The sequence below is a fragment of the Sceloporus occidentalis genome, unplaced genomic scaffold (genome assembly GCF_023333645.1).
Source record: "Sceloporus occidentalis isolate IW3139 unplaced genomic scaffold, rSceOcc1.0.p SCAF_8, whole genome shotgun sequence".
Taxonomy (NCBI): Eukaryota; Metazoa; Chordata; class Lepidosauria; order Squamata; family Phrynosomatidae; genus Sceloporus; species Sceloporus occidentalis.
Window position 1 is genome coordinate 5685486 of NW_028316988.1, and position 27956 is coordinate 5713441.

Consider the following 27956-nt stretch of genomic DNA (forward strand, 5'->3'; position numbering starts at 1 on the left):
AAATTCATTTATGTTTCATATATAGAGTCTCCTTTTTCTCCGAAATTCCTGGGACCAGAAGTGTTTTCCATTTTGGAATATTTGTGGATACGTAATTAAATGTTTTTGGAAGTGGGACACATCTCTAAACCCAAAACTAATTTCTGCTTATTCTCCCAAACTCCAGAGAGCAGAAGTATTTTAGATTTGGTCTATTTATCTTGGAGACAGGACCAAAATCTAAACATGGAAGTTCATGTATGTTTCATGGACACCTTATACACTTAGTCCAAAGGTAATTTTATAATTATATCATATACTAATTTTAAAATAATGATAATAAAAGATTACTACTATTAATAATGAATGAATGAATCATTTATTGCGGCACGTGGCCAGCTTGTAAAAAATAGAAACAAAATAATAATTTACAAATATTGCAGGGCATCCAAATATATCATATTCTATCCAGAGTACAAGAATACATATCTATACATAACTTAAAACCCTAAACCTTTCAACTGAAAGTTTCCCAAAAGGTTTAACAGTACTTTTGAAATAATGGCTTTAGCATAACCATTGAGTAGCTGTATCCTGGTCGAATATCTCAAGAGCGAGGGTATATATAATGTTTTATACAGAATACATACTAACATATGGCTTGATTATAGTGGCAACCCAACCGACCACTTCAGATTTCCAAAATAATTCAAATATAACAGGACAGTCATGCTAAATATAATAGGAAAAGCACCATATACAACCATATTAACTATAAAAACATGGTAGCCAAAGTCCTTCCGACTTCCCCATTTATAGAGTATAAGGCTGATTGACTTTTGTGGTTTTGTAAATCGATGTCTTTAATGCGCGGGGCAATAGCTGTTTTTGCTGTATTATAACCTAACATAGATCCATAAGTAATCGATAACCCAGTCGATGAAAGTTTTGTAATTAAAGACCTCTTCCAAATAGAAACCAAAGAATCTGCTAATATTAACGGGGCCAAACCAGCCGCATTGAATAACATTTTTAACCAGAAGTTAAATTTACGAATCCAAATGCGAACCAATTGACCACTTGTGATATATTCGCCTCTTTGAAATGCTGCTATTTCAGTTTTATTACAGTTGATTTTTAATGAATGATTTGCGAGGGCTCTCAGTAGTCTATCGAGTCCAGCTCTAGCGAGTGATAAAAGAACTCTATCATCAGCATATAATAAAATTGATAAGGGTCTGGATGGATGGTGCGAAGGTACTTCTGTCAGGGACGTGACCAAAGAGTTTCTATAGGTATTAAAGAGAGTTGGCCCTAATACACAGCCCTGCCTTAGACCATTGTATGTAGGGATAGATCTAGTTCAATTACCATTACTGTTACATCTCACTGCTAAGCGGGAATCCTCATGCAGTTAACAGGCGCCTGTCAATGTTGGTAGCTCTGAGCTTTCCCTGTAGTTTCTCTCTTGGAATAAGGTCGGAGGATGACTTAAGTCAAGGGAAGCAGTATAGAGTGCTACCCCAGCAATAGAAGTATATTTTTCCAATTACATGTTGGAGAACCAGGGAGTGGTCAATGGAGACCCCCCCTCCAGCCTCAGTGTACTACTACTAATAAATACTACTACTAATAACAATAAATACTAAGGCTAGCTGTGGCCAAGGCACTTTGGGTGCTGGAGAGCAGAGGAGGCCTGGAAGTGGCAGAGGCAGTCGTGGGGCAGACGCCCGTCCACCTCTTGCTTCCACACGCTTGCCAGGGTCTTCTCCTCTTCCTTGCCCATCGGACCCCTTGGCACCAGGGACTGGTTCGAGGCAAACCAAACAGGAGGAAAAAATGGAAGATGTTAGTCACAGGTCTGCATTTCGTTCTTTCTTAGTTAAGATGGCATGGAGGGGCATCTCTTGCAGGTTGGCACCTCCTCCTTCTGGCCATGTGGCTAGTGGGAGAGTCTCAATGTCCAGGAAATTTAACATCCATTTGCATCACAACAAAGACAAGATATGCAAGGTATGACCCTCCGTACCATCTTAACTAAGAAAAGAAACAGCAAAATGCAGACCTGTGAGTAACATCGTCATTTTCCCCTCTCCTGTTTGGTTTGTAACACCTTGCCTGATGAAGAAACCAGTGAAGCTTCGAAAGCTTGCAACGTGTATATTGGGCATTTTGGGTGGCCAATAAAGGTATCACTGTGTGGTGGGTTTTTGACTGGATTTGTTATATGGCTAACATGGCTCTCCTTGAATGTGTTCAATGAGATTGAAACAGACAGGGCATTACATCCGCATTCTAAAGAATGGCATTTCATCTTCTGCGTAGCTGTTTTTAAAGTAGCAGAACATGTAGTCTGGATTTTAATGCCTCATGCTACTCTATCTTTGTGTTACTGCGTGCCTTCAACTTGTTTCTGACTTATGGTGAACCTAAGGCAAACTTATCATGGGGTTTTCTTAGTAACATATGTTCAGAGCCAGATTTACTGAGTGGTGGACACATTTGCTGTTCACCTGCCATTGAACATCAAGTCGCCATTTTTGTTCCAATGATCAAAAAACACAGGAACATTCCCATAAGGAAACAGTCAATGATGTGAAAGACGGCTCTTTACCAAAAAGGATTCTCTTTGTTTTAGTATAAAGATGAAGAAACTGCAGAATCAAAAGCAGTTAGGTAAGTCCAAGACATCGGAAAGGACAAAGCAAGCAGCCCTCGGCTAATAGTGCCTTGCTGCAAAACGTCTGCCCTGCTTTAGGGCCCAAACTGTCCTCTTTCTGGAAGCAGCAACCGGGGCTCATTTCTTTTGGAGAAGTTCAAGCACAGAATCCAACTCCATTGTAACAGCCACAGCCCAGATCTTCCTTCTGAAGTCTTCATCCAGCCTCCCAGCACAAGCTGGAATCAGAGTCAGAAGTAATCTTTTTTGCTACCTCTGTCCATCTGGTCTTTGAGTTCAGGGACCAGCTCCAGATCATCGGCATCATCCAATCCACCTCTGCGATCTTCCTGTTGTATTGGGGAAAAGAGCAAAAGTCGGAAGCGAAATCAAAAGACGGGACTAATGGGGGGAAACATCAATGCACAAACTCTTCCAGACAGTTATAAAAGAATCCTGTAGCCACCTTTTGAGATGAAATGAGAAAAAGGCCTTTTAGCACAAGTTTTCGTGGACTCCGGTCCTGAAAACCTGAACTGAGGATGGACTATAGGCTGATTATAAAGCCCTTGGTGTTTTCCCCCGTTGTCTTTTTCCAGAACCGTGTAGATTGTTACACTAAGGCTTTACTTCCTTCCTCTGCTTCTTGTTTTGCCACCTGCAGAGGAGCAGGCAGCAAATGAAGCATGTATAATGGCTGCCTGTCACAATTTACACACATGGAAGCTAGCTTTTGAAGCTTATGTAACCAAATCTAGTCCCCCCCCCCCCCCGCCTTTTATTTTTAGTTTGATGTGCCTAAATATCCTAAAGGCATCAGATCCCATTTGATCTTGGAAGTTAAGCAGGATCAGCTCTGGGTAGTACTTGGATGGGAGAACAAATACTAGATGCTGTGGCTCTATTTCAGAGGAAGGTAGCAAAACCACCTCTAAGCCTGAGAAAACTCTATGAAATATATGGGGTTACCATACGTCAACAGATGACTCGAAGGTACATACACACAGAAACATGGTTAGTTCAGTTTTGGGGCCCTAAAACTGCTGTATCCTGCTTGAATAAATTACTCAGTACCCATTATTATTACAGAAAGTAAAGTACAGAAAGTCTCCAACTGCAGGCTTGCCAGCCACAGGTTTAAGCATCCACAGATGCAAGTCCCTTGCCACTAATGGCTGCGCATGCATGCTGCTGCTGCTGCTGCAGTGCAGCTACACATGCATGCCACCATTGAAAACAATGGGACTTGAGGTCCCATGTTTATTTTCCATGGGGGTGTGTGTCTGGAATGGTAACCCCATGGATAAGAAGGGCTCATTGTACCTCCAAGGTTTGGTTCTCCAGACATTTTGGACTTCAAGCAGAAGTCCAACTTCAATCAATAACCAATACCTAGAACTCAAGCATGGGGCCATCTGTGGTACTGCTAACCATACTGACCAACAGCACAGTTGCCCAGACCCAGTTGGGAGATCAGCTGCTTTTTCAATTGCCTGTTTAAAAAATGGGTTGCTATTGTCAAGAACAGATGACTTACAGTTGCTTAGCCCTGCACTCTCATCCCTCTCAGGTTGTCAGTGAGACCTGCTGTTCTGGAATGGGTTAACCAAATGGCATTGACTGGCATCCCAAGGAAACCAAACAAGTTATTTCTGTTCCCCATGATTGTATTCTCCACACTAAACTCCTTAAGGCACTCTTATGGTGTGTGGGGAGTAGGGGGGCAGAAGAGTAGGATATTCAACTGTACATAAATACATCTGCAACACACCAGTGGCTTCCGTAAGATAAATAGGATAAGTCCCCTGTTCTGATTTAAAAAACCAGAGGATATCTTTGCTTGCTTCAGGTGCAAAAGCAAATGGCAAATCTGTCATCCTGCCTTACAAAGATGTGTTTAGGAACTTCCCAGTGACACTAGCAAAACGGCTTAAGGGAGAAACAGAGGGAGGGACAGGGAGAGAAAGAACCTGGTCTTCATACAAGATCTTGCTCTTGGTCTTCCTGATAATCATCCATCGGATCATTTGAAATCTTCTTGAGCCCAGCAGCATCCTGGGATGAAGAAGAGACATTTTAAGTCAGAAGGATACACACTACAAACAGCGGTCCCAGAGAATCTTAGAAACCTGGGCCGAGCTTCCAAAACTACATACACTGTGGTGTGCAGAATACACCATTAATCTTGTGTAGTGGTCACAACAGGAGTGGGGATCTGGTGGCCCCTCAGATTATGTTGAACTGTAGTTCTCAGCACTTCTCACATTTGCTACGCTGGCTAAGGCTGCTGAGAGCTGCAGTCTAACATCTGGATGGACACGCAATTCCCACCCTTGGGTTAGAGAATAAGACTAGTGGTTACAGCACTAGTGGTGTAGTAGTAAAATAGGATACAAACATCCTGTAGCAGTGCAGCATTGTGATAATGGCTCTTCCATTATCTCAGCAACCAGCTGGGGCATATAGTGTCTTCTTCAGGTAAACAAAGGGTTAATGATATGATGGTGTTAAGTTGTGTTTATTGGGGTGTCACAGATAGCATCGTAGATATGATGAGAAACAAGTGCCCAATGGTAATGGCTAGTTGGGCAGAAGTGCAAGTGTTCAAGATGATTCCCAACAAATGTTATAAAAGCCTCAGATGACCATGAGGCAAGAGAGAAGAACAGAAGCACAAGGGGGCTGGATGCTCGATCAAGGCTGGACCACACAGTCCAGACTCCCAGCTTGTCCTAGAGACATCCAAGATCCAAGGATATCAAGTTGTAACTAGATTGCTTCTCAGGTGCTCTGATACAGGGGACAAGCAATTTTTCCCCCTGCAATGTGCCAGGGTTTGGAATCATATCTGTGCCCCTTGGTTACAATTTTTTCCTTTCTTGGGGACTTGCCAAGGCCTGGTATTCAATAGCTTGGAGATCAGCACTGATCCATGGTCCACCACTTTGACTAGCACTGTTTTATTGCACTCCCCATCAGATGCTAAACAATAAGAGTCTTTTGCCCAACACAGCCACACACATACCACTTTTGGGATCTTTTTCTTGGTTGAATCTTCAGATAGCCCATTTGTTTGCCCAAGTCCATCATCACCCTGATTCACTTTCTCTTCGAAGTCTGGGCGTTCCAGCTCTGCCTCCTCAAACTCATCTTCCCCTTGATTGTTGGGATCCTGGCCGGGGTCAGCAGCACTGTCAGGCACCTGAGTAGAAATCAAGAAATAGGTGGCATCCACACAGCATCCAAACGCCACGTTGCAGCCTACCATCAGGACTTGGGCCTGTTACAGACTGTCAAAATAAAGCTGCTTCAGGTCTCTTTGGAGGTATGCTATTTAAGTGATGCATGGGTCCTAAGAGTCCAGAGGTTGCGCCAAAGCCACACTCCATTCCTAAGCACTGGAGTGCAGCTTTGGTGCAGCTTCCGGATTCTTAGGATGCATGCATCATTTAAACAGCATGCCTCCAAAGAGACCCGAAGCAGCTTTATTTTGGCAGCCTGTAACAGGCCCTAGTGACAGAGACACTATTAATCCAAGATCATGCCATAGCAAGACCCTCCCCAAGAACTAAGGCTGCCTCCAGATGGGTAAAGAAAACCTTTGTAAATGCCAGGCTTTGTTCCTTCACAAATCAATTTTATTTCTGCTATGCATATCATTGCTTTGTTTCCGGTGAACTCCTGCTACCATCAAAAAACTTTTTATCCTCCCTCTCCCAAGGTGGGTTTATTTTTAATCCAGTACATTCCAAAATGAAAAGGATCAGCTCTTGTTTGTGTGTTTTTACTGTGTTGGAACTAGTAAAAATGGTCACTACCAAGTAAACACAGCTATTGTTTCCAGCACACAGATTCAACAGAGATCAAGTGAGGGAAAGTGGAATATTAGCACTAAAACAAAACGAACCTAATGCTTAACTCATGTATGTTGCTAAAGCATTTTAACTCCAGAATAATAATAAAAAAGGCTCAGTGGAAAAAAGTGGAAAAAAGTGGTGGAAATCACTTTCTGAAATACAGTCTGCCCTTGGCTTATGCGGGGGATCCATTTCGGACCCCCCACATAAGCCCAATACTGCGCATGCTCAAGCCCCATTCAAGTGAATGGGGCTCATGCATGTGGCGGTGCGGTGGCGCACGTGCCCCATTCATCCAAATGGGACATGCTGCCCTTTGCGACCCATGTGTTCCCATGTGACTTTCACCATATGCTGAAAGCCCCGTATAACACGGGCGCACTGTACTGCATGATATTGGATGTGACAGGAGTCAGAGAGGTATGAGGATACAAGGGAAACCCAGTATATTCCAAGTTAGATCTACTAGATGGAGGAGCAAGAACAAAATCTGAATATGCAGATACAACCAAAACAAAAAGAATTGGATATTCTCAATATTTTTAAACAATCTGAGCCCTAAATGTACATATGTTTTTGGCTTGTTGCAGAAGCCCATGAGACACAAGGAGGCAACGGTACCAAACAGCTTGGTGGAATACCTCAGACTGATAGCAACTTATCCTCTATGATTCCTAGAGATGGGGGTCTTGAACAGGGACTTGATCAAGGCCAGCAAACCAGAAGAGACGTGAGGATGCTTAGAATGAACCAGAGACTTGTACAAAATAAAACCTATTGGTAATTTTATGAACACAGCAGATATTTGACAAAAGAGAAAGCTAAGCATCTGTAACAATTGACTCTAGACTGAGACCTATCTACAATGTTGTCTATCCTAAGTTAAAAGTGTGATGCGGCAGCTAAAAAGACCAATGCAATTTTAGGCTGCATCAACAGAAGTATAGTGTCTAGATCAAGGGAAACTGGAGTGTGTCCAAAGGAGGGCGACTAAAATGGTAAAAGGTCTGGAAACCATGTCCTATGAGGAACGACATAGGGAGTTGGGGATGTTTAGCCTGGAGAAAGATAAGAGGTGACATGATAGCCCTGTTTAAATACTTGAAGGGATGTCACACTGAGGAGGGAGCAAGCTTGTTTCTGCTGCCCTAGAGACTAGAAACTGGAGCAATGGATGCAAGCTACAGGAAAAGAGATTTCACCTCAACGTTAGGAGAAACATCCTGACAGTAAGGGCTGTCTGTCTTCCTTGGAGAGTGGTGAAGTCTCTTTCCTTGGAGGTCTTTAAACAGAGGCTGGATGGCCATCTCTCAATGGGGATGCTTTGATTGTGAGTTCCTGCATGGCAGAATGCGGTTGGACTGGATGACCTTTGGGGTCTCCCCCAACTCTACGATTCTATGACTCCAATACTAGGATAATAGCCCCCTCCTCTGTGATCCCTGGAGATGGTGCACCAATGCCAACACCATGCCCTGTGCCTGTGCCTAATTCAAAGATGCTTCCTAAGTTCTCTTACCACAGATTTCTGAACAACTGCCTCCTCCTGAGAGTGCAGGTTTTCTTCTCTTTCAATCATGCCCGCATCTGAAGAAAACAAGTTGAAACGTGAACAAGCTGTGCTTATCTCCATGCTTTTTGTTCCCACTAATCTTTTGATTCTTTCATCTTTATAATGCACTGTTTTAACACTAGGAGTTTAGGCAATAAGGTTCATCCCAGCTTGTCGTTTTATTATTGTTAACCTGGCAACATAGACAAATATTTCCAGCTGGCATACACAGAGAGCCCATACAGACAGGCCAAAATAAAGCTGCTTTGGGTCACTTTGGAGGTATGCTGTTTAAATGATGCATGCATCCTAAGAGACCAGAAGCCACGCCAAAACCATGCTCCAGTCCTAAGGACTGAAGTGCAACTTTGGCACAGCTTCTGGCACAGAGGTCAGACTCCTGGTGTTCCCTGGCTGCCCTCTGCACTGTGAGCCTCCTCCCTACTAGGAGAAATCAGCTTTGATGTGAAGCAATTAACACACTCCTTTCTTGGAAGTGGGTCAAAGTAAAGCTCATGACTGGAACCAGCTGTGGCACACCACTGGGAAAGGCACAACCATCCACATTCCCAACAAAAGGTTGTTTTATATCCTACATCACATGCTCAGCCCGAGGCTCCCGTGGATTGGTAAATCCTCCTTCAAAGACAACCAAGATAACCTCTCTAGTAGCAGGACATTCCTATTGCTCCAAAAAGTCTAACCAGGGCTGACCCTTCTTAGCTTCCAAGATTAGATGAGATCAGTTTAGGAAGGGGCATTTACAGTTCTCAGTCAGAGAGCTTTAGTGCCTCAACAAACTCCAGTACTAACATTCCATAGGATGCAGCAATGACAAACTCCTGGAACATGTGCAGAGGAGGGCAACCAAAATGGTGAAGGGTCTGGAAACCATGCCCTCCGAGGAGAGACTTAGGGAGCTGGGATGTGTTGCACACCAATCCTTCTGGGTGCACTGCCCCACTGAGAGTACACCTTCCCCCGGATGTCACCTGGTGTGGCCCGCACCCCCTGAACCCCCCAGTGATACCTCTGGTTCGTAGAATGTAGCAGGGAGGCTATTGGGAAAAGAATATGACCTAGAGGCTGGTCTGTCAAACAGTTAGACTGGGCCAATTAGAAACAGAGATAAGGCAGTTGAGAAGAGAGGAATTGATAAAATCTGAATAAAAAATAGGACTTCCTTTGGTGCCATTTCATTTTCTGGATTCTACCACAATGGTGACCACAGATGACTGGATGGGGCACTCATTGTAACCATGTAATAGTTTGAGTGTTGGACTACGACACTGAAGACCAGGGTTCAAATCCCTGCTTGGCCATGGAAACCCACTGGCTGAACTTGGCAAGTCACATTATCTCAACCCAAAGGAAGACAATGGCACACACACACACCCCTTAACAAATCTTGTCTCAGGGCCACCATAAGTCAGAAGACACACAACAACTGTTTTCCCCCCTACAACTCTGTGTCTGGATGTTTTAACTTAATAATTAACAACGAAAACTGGTCACATTTTATCACATTGAAGCTAAAACCAAACTCAACCACTTGTCCTGTCTAGTAGTCACCTTCAGCCTTGAGTACATCATTGTAGAAGGGATCTTAAGGATAAAAAAGCAGGGTGAGTGATGGGAGAGACAGCATGGTGTAGTGGTTTGAGTGTTGGACTACAACTTTGGAGACCAAGGTTTGATTCTCCACTCAGTCATGGAAACCCACTGGGTGACTTTGGGCAAGTCTCATGCTCTCAAACAAACAAACAAACAAACAAACAAACAAACAAACAGAAAGCCTCACACAGAGCCCAAAAAGCCATGATTTAAGGAAATGCTCCCATAATGATGTGTTGGGTTATGTTACGTTTAGTGGGGAGAAGTCACAGAGATCATGAGAGACCATTGCCCAATGAGATGACCACTTGGAGTGAAGTGCCAAAGCTTCAAGATGCTTCCCCAGTGAGGGATACTGTGAGGCACAGAGAGGGAAGAAGACAAAGTGTGACAAAGGACTGGGGATCTTACTCCACTGAGGGAAGGCTAGGTAGAGGCTGGCTGGACAAAGGATTTCCTCTCTATGGATATCCAAGACCCAGAATTCTACCTGTATCATAAATAGAATAGGACTGTTTAGCTAGTCGTATTAGGGATTATGTTTCTTTGTAACCTTGGCTCTCATAGAATCGCAGAGTTGGAAGAGACCACAAGGGCCATCGAGTGCAGGAACTCTCAATCAAAGCATCCCCAACAGATGGCCATCCAGCCTCTGTTTAAAGACCTCCAAGGAAGGAGAGTCCACTACACTCCGAGGAAGGAGTGTGTTCCACTGTCAAACAGCCCTTACTGTCAGAAGTTCCTCCTAATGTTGAGCTGGAATCTCTTTTCCTGCAGTTTGCATCCATTGCTCCAGATCCTGTTCGCTGGAGCAGCAGAAAAGAAGCTTCCTCCCTTCTCAATATGACATCCCTTCAAGTATTTAAACAGGGCTATCATAGCATCTCTTAACCTTCTCTTCTCCAGGCTAAACATCCCCAGCTCCCTAAGGTGTTCCTCACAGGGCATGGTTTCCAGATCCTTCACCATTCTAGTCACCCTCCTTTGGACACACGGCTCCAGTTTCTCAATGTCCTTTTTGAATGCCTGAGTATTACCCTGTCGGTTGCAAAATTTTTGTCACTGGCTATTAAAATTAGAGAGAATGAATTATTAAAAAGGGGTCTGAATAACGGATCTATATCCTAGATCTAAAATTTCATAATTAAAACAATCTCCAATGTTGTAATCTAATCTGGCTACTTAATTTTATTCTCTTTCTGTTTCTCAATGTATTTGAAGGTAATCTCTCCATTTTATATTGGTTTATGTGTCATGCAACTTTTCCATTTATGTGATCTAAGTTACTGTATGCCTCAACAGGTCTATTGACCATAAATAAAGATTGATTGATTGATACTCAGGGGCAAGAAGGGGATGATTACTGATGGTATGATGGGGAATGAGGTGTGGCATCCCAAGTCAATGCCAAGTCAATACCAAGGCCAGCTTGGGATCATGTCTGGACACAGGGCCAGCTACATCAGGGGTGGGAAAATGTGCCCTGCGGACCACATGCAGCCCCATGTATACATTCCAAAGTTTTTATTTTGGAGGGGGATGAACTAAACTGTCTCCCCAAATCCCAAGGGGTTGTGAGGAGAGCATTTCTGCCATACCTCTGCGGAGTCCCAGACGATGCCAGGGGACAGCGATACCCAAGGAGAAACATGGAGGTATTCAGGGAGGCGCATTTTTAATTCTTTCAGGGACAAGAGTGGTTTGAAATGGCTCTTCAAGATCTACCACTATTTCCCCATGCCTATGCAACATGGAATAGGCCTAAGCTGTATTAGTTTCAATACCCTACAGGGCTGCAAAGCTTAAAACATTTCTCACTGGCAAAGTGTGAACTCTGCCAAGCACCGCAAAAACACATATATGCACCACCATGTTGTACTATGTCCTGAGCAGTTATCTCGGAGTCTTCCTTTTAACTGCTCTGAACCTATGGTGCCTTTCTAAGACTACTCCAAAATCCAGGAACCATACCCATTTGAAGCTCTTCCACATCCATGACTCCTTTCCCACCTGCCCAGTTGGATGGATGCTGGCGCTGCTCTGCACCTTCCTGTTGACTGCCCATCACTTGAATGCCATTTGCCACCAGCTGTTCAGAAAGGCTTTGAGGGTAAGGAGGGGTTTGCTTCTCATCCAGCTGGGCATTGACTTTTTTCACAATGTCTTGCCAGCTGCAGTGGAAAGAAAGAGAAAGCCATTAGCACATCAGTAGGAACTGTGGAAATCATGCATTCTCCCCCAGTCACAGGGCTTTCTTGGCAAGGTTCTTCAGAGGGAGGTTGGCATTGCCATCCTCTGAGGCTAAGAGTGTGTGGCTTGCCCAAGGTCACCCAGTGGGTCTTCATGGCCAAGCCGGGATTCGAACTCTGGTCTCCTGAGTCCTAGTCCAACACTTAAACCACTATGCCACAGCTAATCAAATGGATTGAGGTGGGCTCTTTTTAAGCTAATGGAAGAGTGAGATCTTGCAGCCAAGAATACAAAGCATTCAAAGCTTGATTCTTAATGACTGGGGGAATTGGCAATAGGGAGTTGAAGGCAAGCTGGCAAAATTAACTTTCATTTCTCTGCACATTTGTGTATTCTCTCTGCTTATTTAACATCCCATTCATAATTCTGCTATGGGCATTTCTAGGAGAAGGAAGAGTCCATCCTGTTACAACTCACACTGGGGCCCACTAACCCCACAACAGGACATACCTCTGCACCACAGGATTATGCTTGCTTCCCATAGAGGGCTGTTTATCCAAAGTCTGCATCGCCTCTAAAGCAGGTGAAAACCTGAAGCCATGTGCAACACCTTCAGAGTGCTCACTTTCTGCCTGCGTGCTCTGCATTGATTTTTGATCCTACAAAGGGAAAAGGAGGCAGGGAACCCTAAAGAACTGGTACCAGCTCAGTGCAACAATTACCGGTACACAATAATCCATAGAAAAACAAAAGTCTCCTCTCCCCAACTATATGCCGCTATGTAATACAGAAAATACACCACAACACATGGGTGAGGAAAGTGTGGCCTGTAGGCTGCATGCATTGTTCTCAGGTTGTTTTTGAGGCCCTGGGGCCTCTAGCAACTTTTTTAAAATGCCCTTTTTTCAACAAGAAGTAAATGGAAATGTTCTCCACTTTACTTTCCTGTTGTGAAGGGGTGCAGTTCTCCAAGGTGCTGGTGGAAGCCAATGCAGCCTCCTGCCCCTGCAAAAACTCATCCAACAGACAATGACTACTGGTACAAATTAGTTTCAAATACTCTTTCTCAAATCTTATATGAGTCAGAAGAAATCTAATGGTTCATAATGGCTCCAGATTTCAGGGCAAGCAACTGGAAAGGTTCCTTTCTCCAAGTAAAATCATGAATCAGCCCCATGGCCCACCAAATGAGTTCCCTCTTGCAAGTTCACATTCTGTAGACAAGATGGCTATATGGCTTAGCTGTTCTTGTTTCACTGCAAATCAGCAGCGCTACATTTGCTAAAACTGTGTTTCTGCCATAGTTACTAACAGTTTTTAAAAAACAAAATACAAGGGTAATTACGTTTTCACTAAAAATTAGTTGTAGTTTTTTCTGGTTTTGCTGTTGTGTGTCTGCAAATAATTTCTAAATTTGTGGTGGCTCTCTCAGCCTCAGGGGATGCCAATGGCAAAACCCCTCTGAAGAAAGGTGCCAAGAAAACCCTGTGACTTGGAGGCACACAAGAACAAAAGGTGAGGTTATCATTCATCATTGTTCAAAAACAACATTGTTAGCATTTAAGTACTAAATAAACATCTGCATTTTTTTGTGTGTGTGTGGAATTTTTTTAGGAAATGGAGTAGCAATTTAATTTTTAACAAACCTCTGAAACAATCAGAGATCAAGTTTTACCCTAGCAGAAAGGTTGCATTCTACCCAGAAAATTGCCCCAAAGAACGCTCTTACCTGGTTCCCATTCTGCACACTGTTGACCATCCTTGTGAAGCGAATAACGGAGCTGTCTCTTTGTCCTGCCGGAGCCCAGGCTGCAGGTGGCAAATGAACCTCATCAGGTGGAGCTAGCTGACTCAATGGCATGTTGCCTTGCAGCTTAGGACCAGCATTTCTAGGTGAAATCTGGCCATCGGATAGCCTTTCTTCTTCCTGGTGTTTGATGGCTTGAGCAATAAGGGAGCTACCAGGGGCAGCAGCCTGTTCCAGGGGGCTCAAAGGTGCTTTTGCTTCACTTCCCATCAAGACCTAGAACAGGAAAGAATGCTAGAAAACCACTGCCCCCATAACTACAGTAGGTTCAGAAAATGGGACCTGTAACAAACTGCTCTAGTGAACGTAAGCTATCATGAAGCATCCTGATGAGGCAGACTAGATGCTTATGTGGGGTACCCCTACAGCCCCCAAAAGCAGTGTCTACCCCTTCCACTCTTGAGAGTGAAATTTCATAAGAAGGATGACCCATAGTAGAGCAGAGGGAACAACCCTATCTTGCTTGGACTATTAACCTATAGTTTTAAATTGAAGGAACTCTAGGTCTATGCACTGGTTAGGGAAGTTCCCAGGCCTTGCTTAATTGTCGCTTGCCTCCCTGTATGACGATTAACCATCCATTATGAAGCCAAGCCCTCCCTCCAGTCCACATGCCTTGGTCCAGGCCTTGGAGATAGAGATGACTTGCTGGACCTCATCCCCTTCCCCACCACTACTCCCTTCTCCTTTTGTGTGGTGTCTTTTTAGATTGTAAACCTGAGGGCAGGGAACCGTCTAATTAAAAAGACTGTATGTACAGCGCTGTGTAAATTTACAGCGCTTTATAAATAAAGGTTAAGAAGAAGAAGAAGAAGAAGAAGAAGTCTGTCACCTACATACGTATCGGAGTACTGTAGGTTTCAAAAACAGAGTCAAGTGTAAATGTATGTTAACTGATCTTACAAAAAAAGTCCCCAGGTCCAAGTCCACAAGGCTCCCCTCTGTGTGCATGCTGGTTTCAAGTGGCTAAGTGGCCTTAAAACCATGGCACAGATAGATAGACACACTTTCTCTTTCATTATAGACAAACAATAAAATAAATACCAGACTAGCCTTTCTACTCTGCTGTAGAAGTGAGAAGCTAAATAAGGAAGGACTATTGATACCACACCTTTGATCTGTCAACTTGCAGTGGGCCAAGAGCTGGGGCTGGTGGCTGCTCCTTAGCCAGTGGCTTCTGCTGTCCTTTCACCACAGCCACCTCCTTGAAACTTGGCATTTTCTGAAGGGTTTCCTTAAGCTGTCTGAACTCATCAATCTGGACCTGGATGAAGAACAAAGAGAAAGCATATGAGGGCATCTGAACGCCTACATTCTCCTACTACTTTCCCATTGTGGAATTCCTGCGAGGCTATACTTGGCATTTACACCATGTTTTGGGGCCACCATATTTTTAATAATAATAATAATAATAGTTTTTATTTATATATATCCTGCCTCTCCCTGCGGATCAAAGAGGAGTACAGCAACAAATTTAAAATTACAGTTAGCTAAAATACATTCTCATATCATAAAAACTTAAAAACACATCAATAACCCTATAATGGTACAATATCAACATCTAATTTCCCATACATGCTCCAAATGAAGTGTCATCTTAAAGCTGTTATAGCAGGTCAGGGGGATAGGCTCGCCGGAAGAGATCCATCTTGAGTGCATTCTTGAAGGCATCTAAGGTGGTAATAAGACAGATCTCCTCCAACAAGCCATTCCACAATTTGGGAGCCATAACAGTGAATGCCCTGTGGGAAGTAGACCTTAGTCTGGTCTTTGGATAATCCAATAGATTCTTCCCAGTTGTTCTGAGAGTGCGGGGCGGATTGTGTAGGGAGAGGCATTCCTTCAAGTAACTCAGGCCCAAGCCATGTAGGGCTTTAAAGGTAATAACCAACACTTCGTACTGCGCCCAGAAACTAATCGGCAGCCAGTGAAGGGATTTTAGAACTGGTGTTATGTAGTCTGACCTAGGTGTTCCAGTGACCAATCTGGCTGCCGCATTTTGCACCAGTTGAAGTTTCTGAACTTGATACAAAGGCAGCCCCATGTAGAGCGCGTTACAGAAATCGAGACGAGAGATTACCAGTGCGAGTACCACTGCTTCTACTGAAAGAAACCTACTTACCTGAGCACCAAGAAGTTGTGAATGAACATCCTGATGGGCCTTCCGAAGCAGCTTACTTTCTTCTCTTAACTTGTAAACTGTATCTACAACACACACACAAAATGGAACAGTTAACAACAGCACTTAACATTTCACAGTTCATGTGAGTAGAAATGCTAAACTAGCTCCAGCAAATACTGCATTTCGTCCAAAAATTCTCCAAGGGAGTAGCTCAGCAGCCCTTGATACTATACTGCTTTTTATTTCTCCAAGTAGAAGAATACTTGTATCCCTACTTTACGCCATCTAGAAGCCTCCAATGAAGTACAATTAAAGTGATCCATTTAAAATATTAAGTAGGGCTGCTATGAGAGCCAACATGATGTAGTGGTCTGAGTATTAGATGAGGATTTTAGGAGACCAGGATTGAAATCTTTGCTCAGCCAAGGAAACCCACCGGATGACCTTTGGCAAGTCACGGTCTCACAGGATGGCAATGGCAAACCCAATCCAAACAAATCCTGGCTAGAAAACCCTAGGATAGGACTGTCATAAGCTGGAGTTGGATTAAAGGCATGTAACAAAAACAACAAAATAAAATCTACCTTAAGGCTAAGTTTTCTACCTTGCCAACTCTTTTGTGAATGGTCAATGTTAATAAAGTAATTCTCTATTTCTGTTCTTCCTTCATTTCAGTTCCCTTTTTGTTTATAACAAATAAAAAGATGGGGCTGCCTTAGAGTCACCAAGTCAGCAATGACTTGAAGGCACACATCAACAACAGAGCTGTTGTATCTACTTAGTTAAATACAGTGTTGTGATTAAGAGGATAAACTACAAATTAGGAAGTCTTCAGTTCAAATCTCCCCTCTACTATGAATTCACTACCTAGTCTTAGGCAAGCCATTTTTCCACAACTATGGTCCTATTCCAATCTACAACACAGAAGATTAATACTGACCTTCTTTACAGGACTTCCTTACAACTAGATCATGCACTTGAAAACATGATACAAATCTAGAATAGCAACGATATTCATTATTTTTACTGTTGCTATTAGTATTACTGATTTTTAAAACTAATTATTTTAATAGTTGTGTGCTTTTAAAAAAAACTTAAATTGACAAAAATGTCCAGGCAGCAGGTTTTCAATATATTTTTTCAACACAAGTATTTTTAAAAAAACAACACTTATACATTGCAAGGACAATTTTTAAAAGAGGCATCCTACCTTCCTTTAAATACATAGGAATGCCTCTCCTAGCACCTTCTTGGAAAAGGCATCTCCCCGCTCATATGAGAAGTAATGCCAGCTGAGAAGAGGGAATCCCCCTTCTCTCTCTTTCTCTTTCTTTCCCTGTTCCTCCTTCTCACACACAGAGAGTGGGATGTCTCTTAGAAGCTAATATCTGTTAGGACATATGTTTGCATCATCTAAACCAAATAAAGTTTCTCGCCATATATAAATGTAATCAATTGATTAACATAAAGGTAAAGTGTATATCTGGGCAGTGAAAGAGAAATGTGCTACTGATCCCACACTCACCCTGCAAACCCAGTATCTCACTATCCTTCTCCCGCTGCAGCTGGGCATATTTTTGGTTGTGGGTTTCCACTATTTTGCGATGCTCCAGTTTCAGCCCATTGTGCTGTAGCTGTAAATCAACCAGTTGTTTCTTGACTTCTTCATGCTGATTCTGATTAGAGAAAAATAATAATAAGAAGAAGAATTGGGGAGCATCTCTGTATTACAAGCAAGATATGACGGGAGTAGATGCTGATTCCCAGTCCCCTTTCATTCTGAAACATTTCAGCTCATGGCAAAAAATTAGTTCCTACCTCTGCCTCCAAAAGTAGGGGGAAGTAGCATACAGTTTGCCTGTGCTCCTGGCTGTTTTGGCAATCCTTGCCATCTCAATTTCCCAATGTGAATAGATACACTCCACCTAAATTCAGCACTGCCACACATAAAAAAATCTGTCCAACTTTTCTTATTCCATCCTGCCCTCCCAATCTATAGAGCATGAGGATGGTGTGATACCTTCTTGGATCAAAGAAGGCAGCTGGTGTTAAGCCCTTACCAGGGAACTCTTCCAGTGAGGAGGAAACTGGCTGTTTTTGTGGACTCAGTAATAGTGACCTAGATGAAGGCACAGGTTCTGCTCAAGGCTATCAGCCTGGACGTTGCGGCTTCCTTGGGACTGAATGTTTCTCCTTGAGAGGAGACCTCTACTCTCTGACATGTTGTTGTTGTTGCTGTTGTTGCGTGCCTTCAAGTTGTTTCCAACTTATGGCGACCCTACCATGGGTTTTTGGGGTATGAGAGTGTGTGACTCACCCAAGGCCACTGAGTAGATTTCCATGGCTGAGCAGGAAATCAAACCCTGGTGTCCAGAGTCATAGTCCAACCTTCAAACCACTACACCTTGCTGGCTCTCACTCTCAGGCATACTTAAGATAAAATGTCTCAGCATCTCAGTCTCCAGCAGTAGCAATGGTGGCGGCAGCAGAAACAGCACCAACTGCTGTGATAGATGTCCTCTATGGTGTCCATATTTTGCTGGTGATCATTGCAGAGCTTGGTATTTCCTCCTTCCCTCAGTAGCGTGATGCTCCAAGAGCACATCCCCAAAAGCCATTTTGTAGCTGGTAGACAGCAAAGGGGATTGGAGATGTTCCCATAGCCAGATGCAGACCAAAGGCATCATCTACTGAGACCTCCAGAGGACCCCAGCAAATCTTGGCAAATGTCTTTGTTCTACATGTGGTTTTGGGAACACAGCCAAATGCATCTATGATACCGCCCCCTGATTCTTCACTAGCCACATTGGGAATGTTATCACAGCAATGAGTCTTGGGGGTAGTGACAGGAGATAGACACTGGCATGATGATTTTGATGAGAAATGTAGGCTGAGGTCTTATGTATTTGCGTATAGTACAAAACTTCCTCAAGCAGGACCGTGCTGTGGTTCCTGACACCACCCAGGTCTCACCCTCTTGCTGTGATTTCAGTGGGACCTAAAGGAAATGTAGAAAAGGAAACTGCCCTTCCTGCTGACCTCAGTGGACCTTGATTTACCAAATGCCCCCCCTTCATTTTCCATTCACAACTTATGTACAGAAGGTCTAGAAAGGAATTGGTTATGTTTTTTAAAACAGGAGGTGGAAATGTGGAACAACCTAGATTAGGGATGGCAGGCCCAGCCACTGGTTGTCCCTCTCTGACCTAGGCTTTGAAAAGGAGAAGAGTCATTTACCTTTAGTATCTTATGCTGTGAGCTCAAAGCACCGTATCTATTCATGGAATCTTGCTGAAATGAAAAGACCAAAATAATAAGTATTATCATTTTCACCAAAAGGACTCAGTGGACTTTGACCCCCATCTTCCCCCTAATCTTGCATTTATGACAGATGGTCTTTACTTCAGACAAAGAGATGGACTATAGAGCTCAGTGGGAGAGCATCTGCTCTATATTCAGAATGTCACAGATTCAGTCCCTAGTTAGATGGATCAAGAAGCAGGACAGGCTCCTGCTGAAGATCCTGGAGCACCATGTCATACCAGACAAAGCTGTGTTACACAAAGAATTTGACCTGGTTTAAGGAAGCTTCCTGAATTCCTAAAGAGGTTGAAATATTCTACTTCTCTGGATAGAATATTTTAACAATCATTACCTGCAAATTCAACTAAGTGAAGTCTGGGGGGGAAATTGATAGTGCCAAGACTTGCTTGTGACCAATGAAAGTTTGGAAACGAGTTTGGAAAAGTTACTTTTTGGACTGCCACTCTCAAAATGACTCTTCAGGGGTGTGTTGATACAAAAGCTCACATGAAACTAGTTTACCCACCTTTTCTTTATTGAGGGCTTCCTGTGCCTCTAACTTATACACTAGAAAATCTAAAAGAAAAGAGAGAGAGAGAGAGAGAGAGAGAGAGAGAGAGAAGATTAGTGAGATGAAATTTCCTAGAATCTGGTTTTCATTTTAAACGGGATGTCAGCCAGATCCCTATGAATCCAATAGGATGGAATGGACCCATTATTAAAAAAAAAACCTAGAAAAGCAAATTCAGTCTTTAAAATTCAAATGTCTTCTCCATCACTGCCCTGCAAATATGGGAAAAGAAATGAAAGGGGGGAAATGTGGGGAAACAATCCGTATAGTTATAGTCTGTAGTAGTCTAAGAGGAAGTGCCTGCTGCATGAGTTCCTGTGGACAAATGATCCCTTTCCAGAAAAAGCTATAGATGGCAGTCCAGCAAAATCTGGAGTACTCCATGTACTCCAAGCCACAGAATCCACCTGGGCATCTAGTGAAAGGGGAGGATCCCAGGCTTGCTCTTTCAAGAGCCTGCAATCCCATTCAGGTAGTTTGCTCATTCAGTTCCTGAACCTGGGAACCACCAATCCAGAAAGCTCCATCTTGTTGTGATTCAGATTTAGTTTATCGGTCCTCAACAAATCTGTGAAAGCACCTTTGCACCAACTCAGCAGTTGCACAGCCTTGCCGGGCTTTGATAGAAAGGAGAAATGGAGCTGGGGGAATCACCATGCTGTTTTACCAGCATCTGTGGCTGGCATCTTCAGAGAATGCCAACCTGCAAGAGACTCTGTGTGTGTGTGTGTGTGTGTGTGTGTGTGTGCGCACACACACACACACACACACACACATATACTGTGTGACCCTGGGTGAGGAGGGTTGATTCCCATGTTAATCTGTGTATTGTTCTGTTGTTGGTGGCCTCCTCAAGGTAGGAGGATATGCAACAGAGGATTAGTGTCTGCTAACTGGTGACTGATGACCATTGTTTGCTGGAAAAGCCTCTGATCCTGAGAGGTTTCTCATTTGCATTTGCTGAGCCCTGGTTTTGGTGTCCTTCAGGACTGGTGGCCAAACTGTATTTACTTTGAGGGTTTCTTCTGTCCTGTTGAGGTTGTCCAAGCGTTTGTGGATTTCAATGGCTTCCCTGTGCATTCTGACCTGACAGTTGTTGGCATGGTCCAGAATTTCAGTGTTCTCAAACCCAGGATGGTTTGTAATGTGTTCGGAACCTCTGAACAAATTTGCCAAGAAAACTGTGATAGGGTCACCTTAGGGTTGCCATAAATCAGAAACAATTTGAAGGTAAACTACACCTCACCACCTCCTTTTTCTAATGAATAATCCTCCAAATAATCCTCCAGGCTAGGAAACTCACCTTCTTTTGTCTTCTTATGTTCTCCTCTCTCCTTCTGCAAAGATCGTTCTAGACGCGATCTATGTTCGTAAACGACTGCAGCCAGAGAGGATAAAGAAAAATCAACATGAGTAACATGCCTTCACATAGTTAAAGTGATTAATAGCACAGGGGTGGATAATCCACATTCTGTGACAAGGAGACCTGGATTCTGTGGCCAGAAAACAGTGATAAAAACTGGACAATTTTGTTTGCTTCCTTGTATTTTGTATAATTTTAGTCTGCCATTTTTGTCTTCTCTTCCAGATTTAATTTTGCTTTTGCTCAGAATGGGTAAGATAGCAGCTGTAGCCTCCTCTGGAAATTTTATTTGGCAACAACCCTGATTTCTGAAATTTCGGCCTCATCTAAATGGCATCAAATGTATCTTCTAACATGTCCAAGGAGTCTCTCAATCCTTACTATTGAAATCAAATTCCAGTCCAGCCAGTTTCTACAGAAGGAGGGAAGAAGCAGATGCCATGTGTCCCTTGCCTCAGGCAGAAAAATGCCATGATTCATCCTGGTCCCCCAAATCCAGTAGAAAGTTGCCAAATTCCTCAAGCACCTTGGATCACAGCCCTAAGGACAGGCCAGGAAAGTAGAAAAACAACACCAATGATAAAGCTGTTCCAGCAAACCCATGCTGAAGCAACATCTAATATACTTGTCACATCTCACTATAAGAGCCAGTGTTGAATTTGGACTCTGGAGATCAGGGTTCTAATCCGCGCTCAATCACTGAAACCTACTGGAGGACCTTGGGCAAGTCATGCTCTCTCGGCTCAGAATAAGGTTAAGGCAAACCCACTCTAAACAAATTCTGCCAAGGAAACCCTTTAGAGTCACCATAAATCAGAAACAACTTGGAAGCAAACAACAACAACAACAAATCTCACTATGCTTCCTTGATGGACAGTTTCCCCCGATGTCCCAAATCTCTTCATCTTTGACTCACTGACTCCTGGAGGCTGCATAGGGTTGCCACGACTTAAGATTTCAGTTTTGCCATCTGCCCTCAGGGCTGCAAGTTTGAAACATGTCGGGTATGCTTTGATTGAGAGTTCCTGCATGGCAAGGGTTGGACTGGATGACCCCTTGGGGTCTCTTCCAACTCTAGGGTTCTATCTCAGATAGTGACGTTTCATTCTTGGTTCTTGGGAATTTTCTAGGAGGATTATTTGAACACACTTAAGAGACACTAAATATATTGAAAAAGAATTGCGCAAGAACGTTTTCCCATACTGATCCCCCAAAGTCCCAGGGTTTGTTTTAGAGGAATCATTGCAGGCAGGGGAAATCACCTCAACATGAAAAAACCTCAACCAACCCATCTTTCTCCCCTGAAATGTTTTCCTTTTCCTGCACATGGTTCTTCTTTTAATCACTAAGCCATATTCATCAGTTTTACTAATATCCGATTTTCCTAGGAAAGAGCTGACAAACATGGAGAAGACCCCCAAGTACCTAGACACCATTATTGTGACATTTTGCAAAAGAGCAACTGTTTCCCATTTCCCAAAATGCTTCTTTTTAGTTATTAAAAACAATAGCCAACTGGCCCATGAAAATACTCTCTTTCTGTCCACCGAGTTGCCACTACTTCTGCTTTGGTGGCATGTCCCATTTTATTGAATCAAGAGGACATTTTCAGGAGCAGCCAAGAAAGTACCTATTTATTGTTGTTGGGTGCTTTTAAGCTGTTTCTAGGGATGGCCAAACACTAAACTCATGGGTCTCTTGTATTTCTTCTATTTCCCTCCATGCTTTATCTGAGTACGTAAATGTCTAGAGGCAAGTACATTTTACAAGGCCCCTTCTATCTCTCTACTAGAGTCATATCCAGCTGCCTGAGGAACGCTTAAGGACATTTCGGAGACAGAGATGAGCAAACCTAATGTAGTTTGGAGGAGGTAATGTAGCTTGGAGGCTGAGGCTTAGCACTAGAGCCTCAGCTAGCTAAAACCTAGTATCTGCATTTGATGCCAGCTATTGTGTTCTTTTTGGCTTGGATCAGGGAAGAATAAGATCTCATGCCCCCCTAAGTGAAAAATACCCCAGGCCAGGCTTTCAATATTTGGAGGTTGAACAGTGGGTTTTAGTAAGCTTTAATGGAGGCATGGTATCCATAGTACTTTCAGAAAAACAAGGCCCCTTAGCACTAATTCTCTGACAGACTCAGGTCAATGCAACAAGAGAAAGAACTATTTTTAAAGCTAAGCCACAATGGTAGGTGGAAAAGTGCATTTCTTTTCTTGAAAGGTAATTCAATTCAAGCCATTATAATCTGACTTGCAAATAAGTCATTACAAACAAGTCATTCACTGATATCAATTCTCTTGCCAAGTTCTATCCTACCCTTCTCCCAGATTGGGACTCAAAGCATCTTACAATGAAGAAATTCAAAATACAAATACAAAAGTTAAAAAATCATTAAACAACCAGAAATAATTCAAACCAGGTAAAACATATATTAAAACATGCACACATAGCACCAAGAATTAGCAATATCCAGTGCATTGGGTAAGACAGGCTTATAGCATCACTCAACAAATGCCTGTTGGAATAGGAGTCTTTGCTTGTCTTCAAAAAGAAAGTAGGGACGGTTGCCAGTCTAGCATCTCTTGGAAGGGAGCCCCAGAGCCTGGGGACAGCCACTGAGAAGGTCCTCTCCTGTGTTCCCAACAGATGCCCCAGTGATGGTGGGACAGAGAGAAGGGCCTCCCCAGCAGATCTCAAAGCACAGGCTGGTTCATAAGGGAGAATATGGTCCTTCAAATAACTTGGACCTAAGCCATGTAGGGCTTTAAGTGTCATAACCAATGCTGTGTCCAGAAACAGACTGGAAGCCAGTGGAGATGTTGCAACAAGGGAGTTGTGTGTTCCTTGTAGCCAGCATCCATCAGTAACCTAGCTGCAGCACTTTGAAGTTTCCAAACACTCTTCAAATGCAGACCCATAGACAGTATATTGCAATAATCCAGGTGGGATGTAACTAAGGCATGAGCCACCATGGTCAGATCTGACAAGGAATGGGAACAGCTGGTGCACAAGCTTTAACTGCAAATGCATTCCTAGCCACTGGTGAAACCTGGGCTTTCAGGCTCAGAGTGTAAGGAACCACAAGGTTGGAAGGAACCACAAAGGTCATTTAGTCCACTGCCTTGCTATGCGGTGGACTAAATGACCCTTGTGGTTCCTTCCAGCCTTGTATGGAAGGAACCACAAGGAATGTACACATTAAGCACTCCTGAGATAGCCATTGAGGGTAGTAAATTACTACCATTCACTCTTTTAAAAAAAATCTCCAAATGAAAAAGGGGGAGAGAAAGAGGAAGAGATTTCTCTTTGCTTCATAAACTGCCTTATCAAAACTGACCTGCATGGTAAGGAAGGCTCTATTTTGAGCCGCATAGGAGAGTCTGGCCAGACCCAATGTGACAGGATATGACTTTTATCCCAAATACTCAGCTTGCACTTTAAGTCCAACAGATGGTTTGCACAACACATCCGGAGGCCCTTAGCTTCTCCGCTTTCAGATTTCAATGAGAGGATATGCGCTGTGTTTTGAGAGGGCAAAGAAGGAGAAAAGGAGGTGGCTGGATGGTAGTCAACCAATTCTGCTTTCTTTCAAAGGAAACAGAGTATAAGATAAGAAGCTAAGAGGAAAACAGTCATGGATCTTCATCCCTCTACCCCAGTATCGTGTTTTGAATAATTCACGGCAAATTCTGCAGGGTGGGTTTTAGAAGGACATCAAAACACATGTATTATTACATAAATTGATGCATTTCCAAAGAATTCAAGGTGGTGGAGGTGTTGCTTGTTGTTAACTGCTGTCAAGTTGTCTTTGACTTATGACAACCTTACAGATGAGAAACTTCCATTCTCCAATGAATCATGTTGTGGTCAAAATACAATAGTCTCAATTTGGCCATTTTAATTTCTAGGGAGAGTTTAAGTTTGATTAGCCTCAGGGCACATTTATTAATCATCTTGACAGTCTGTGGTTTGCAGAACTCATCTCCAACACCACATTTCAAATGAGTCGATCCCTTCCTGTTAACTTTTTTCACCGTCCAGTTTTCACAACCATACACAGAAGTCGGATGTACTATGGCCTGGATGATCCCGGGTTCAGTATTCAGTGGTATATCTTTACACTTGAGGTATAGTGCAAATGTCATCCTCCCCAGTTTGTACTCTCACAACAACCCTGTATGGGAAGTAAGCTAGGAGAGAACAACTAATCCAAAGCCACCTAGTAAATGTCATGGTCAACTTCATGATCTATCTTCATCTCCATGTTCTATTACCACTTTAACCAGTCCATGCATGACCTGACTGCTAATTACCACCCTCCTTTGCCCTGTCCATGTGTCTGAAAGGGACTCTCTGGTGGGACTTAAGTCAGTGGATCCCAGATTTTCTTGGTTGTAGCAGCTGCACAAAAACAGTAGGTGACTTGATGCTGCCATTTTATACTACTACAGTACTCCTGACCCAGCACTCTGGGACCCTGTGGAAAAATTAAGCGTCAATCGGCTCCCAAACAAGCCATGAATCATAAACTGCACACACACACATACATACACACACATTGCCCTTGGTAAGTCAACAGCACAATGATAGGCTCTGCAAGGCACTTCTACTGGTGGCACCAAGTTTGCAAAACACCAGCATCTTTCAACATTCTTTTAGCTTGCTTGCTTCCATACTATCTATTTGTTTGGCTTCTAACGTTTCTCCCCTAGTTTTGATCTGCTAACACTTTGCATCATCTGCATGAATGTTTTGAGATTATTATATATTGCATTCTTTTTGCTTTCACTTTGTAAGCCCACTAGTGCATCAAGTATAGCAGAAAAGCATAACAATAATACAGTCATGGATATCATCTTCATGATCACCGCCACCAGCATCTCAGTTCTCCAAGTGCCAGTTATTTATGTAACTAGAACATCACAACTTAAGAGCGGAGGCATCAACAGAAGTACCAAATACATTTATAGGTTGTCCTTTGAAACGTCTTCTGGGGAGTTCACTTCTTCCAAAGCTGCCCAACTCAGTTTTGTAGTGTGGGAGGATAAAAAAATCTGTCCTGTTTGCAAGCAGGCAGATTGCAGTATTGACGTCTTAACAATCCCAGGTCAATACAAGACAAAATTCCATACCGTAAGTAGGCAAACCAAGTGAGGGAAATCCAGAGTGAGAAGGCAACACCAGATGTCAAACTAACAGAGTCCTACCAGTGAGCTGAGTAAATCAGGTGAGGGAGAGCCAGAGTCAAGCAACAGTGCAAGGCACAAAGTCAGTTAAGTTCAACCAGCAACCACCAAGCTTAGTCCAAGCCTAGCATTCGCAGATCCACCACAAGATGAGCCAAGGAATGGCTAACCATCTAGGACTCAACATAGGCAACCTTTTCAGCAGAGTTGTCTGAGCATATACAGTTGGTCCTCCGTTTTCACAGGGGATCCATTCGAGATCCTTCCCCATGAAAGGAAGAAAGAAGTTGACAGCATGAGCTTCCGTAGACTTAACTCTATTCCTTCAGATTTGTTTGGAAATGCATGTGAGGAAGTAGACTTAAGTCTAGGAAAGCTCATGCTGCCAACTTCTTTCTTTCAGTCAGTCTCAAAGATGCTTCAAGATGCCTGCCACTGAGCTGGTGGTGCGTGTTGTCCATTGGCGCAGGTCTTTGGCTGTCAAGAGTGGAATCAAAGGAGCTGCCACCTTCTTCCCTCGCCGCCTTCAGCCCAGCAAGGTGGCATCCTTTCTGAGCAGGGGATCCAATGAGGAAGCCACCCAGGCAGTCCAGCTGAAACAGAAGAGAAGGGCTCACCTTGGAGCTGGGCCGAAAGGGCCTCCTGTTGCTGCTTGTACTTGAGGGCCAGCGCCTGGGCCCCGGCCACCTTCTGCTGGAAGCGGTCGTAGAGGAAGACCCCGGAGCCCAGGCAGGCCAGCGCCACCAGGCCCAGGCCCATCTGGAGGAGGCCCTTCTGCCTCCGGGTGCAGAGGCCGGTCCCCATCCCTTCTTGGCCCTCAGCACAAGGCCATCTGGGCCAGGCTTTGGGACACGGAGGGAAAACAACCACAACGACCCACTTCTTCTCCCCTCTTTTGATTGCTAGTCCTCAAAACTCCCCTTTAGATTCTCCCAGAGGGATGGTCCGTCCTGTCCTCTCTCTTTCCTGCTCCAGGCTGCCTTGACAATCCTCATGGCATGGAAGGGAAGAGAAAGGAAGAGAAGGAAAGGAATGGGAAAAGAGAAGGGAAGGGAAGGGGAAAGAAGAGAAGGGAAAATAAGAGAGAAAGGAAGAGAAGAGAAGAGAAGAGAAGAGAGGGAAGGGAAGGGAAAAGAAGGGAAGGGAAGGGAAAGGAAAGGAAGAGAAGGAAGGGAAAAGAAGATAAGGGAGGGGAAGGGAAAGGGAAAGGGAAGGGAAAGGAAACGGGAAGAGGAAAGAAGAGAAGGAAAAAGAAGGGAAGAGAAGGAAAAGGAAGGGAAGGAAAAGCCCTCTCTCTCCCCTTGTCTCTGTCTTTCTGCAGCCCAGAAGGTCTCTCCTGCCAGCAGCCTTTGGCCCCAGAAGGAGCCCAGCGGGGCGCCTGCCTCCTGCCTCCCCCTTGGCTTCTCTGGCTGCCCTCGCCTTCTGAGGGGAAGCACCAGCAGAACCAGGCCCCCTTGGCCCTCCTCCTCCTCCAGCTGGAGAGCAGCCCCAAGGCAAGCAGCCCCGGAGGAAGAAGGAAAGTTTCTCGGAGGAAACTTCCGGTGCCCCTCGCCCTCTTTTCCCGGGGGTTTCTTGGCAGAGGAAGGGGGCAGGAGGCGAGGGACTCTGATCCCCTTCTCCCTCCAGAAGGCAGGCGCAGGAGCCGGGAGGAAAGCCTGCCTCGGGGTCCACTGGCCAGCAAGGAAGGAAGGAAGGAAGGAAGGAAGAAGGAAGGCCGGCAGCTGGAGGAAGAAGCCCTCTCTCTCCCTCTGGC

The 27956-nt window shown here is 43.9% G+C and overlaps 1 protein-coding gene across 2 annotated transcripts; it reads right to left on the bottom strand.

Annotated features, from left to right (window-relative positions):
* Positions 1-342: 342 nt before the first annotated feature.
* Positions 343-27956, bottom strand: LOC149307724 (uncharacterized). Of its 2 annotated transcripts, none has more exons than XM_089534315.1 (14): positions 26821-27956; positions 20958-21032; positions 19610-19659; positions 19018-19071; positions 17306-17456; positions 15781-15863; positions 14770-14922; positions 13581-13874; positions 12362-12510; positions 11672-11832; positions 8015-8082; positions 5664-5840; positions 4622-4693; positions 343-2988 (listed from the first exon to the last, which is right to left on the bottom strand). In XM_089534315.1, exons 1-14 carry the CDS (start codon positions 27005-27007, stop codon positions 2890-2892), a joined length of 1773 nt encoding a protein of 590 aa, XP_089390441.1. In that variant the 5' UTR covers positions 27008-27956; the 3' UTR covers positions 343-2889. The 2 variants fall into 2 exon arrangements, with proteins under 2 accessions (XP_089390441.1, XP_089390440.1); XM_089534314.1 differs by having other exon boundaries at positions 11633-11832.

Bases quoted from the DNA above. Each gene is read 5' to 3' on its own strand.
- LOC149307724 (XM_089534314.1), bottom strand. From the start codon at position 27,007: ATGGGGACCGGCCTCTGCACCCGGAGGCAGAAGGGCCTCCTCCAGATG. The intron at 17,457-19,017 runs GTAAATGACTCT...TTCTCTAATCAG, and splicing joins CACAGCATAAGATACTAAAG to AATCAGCATGAAGAAGTCAA. The intron at 12,511-13,580 runs GTAAGAGCGTTC...TTCCCTTTGTAG, and splicing joins GTGTGCAGAATGGGAACCAG to GATCAAAAATCAATGCAGAG.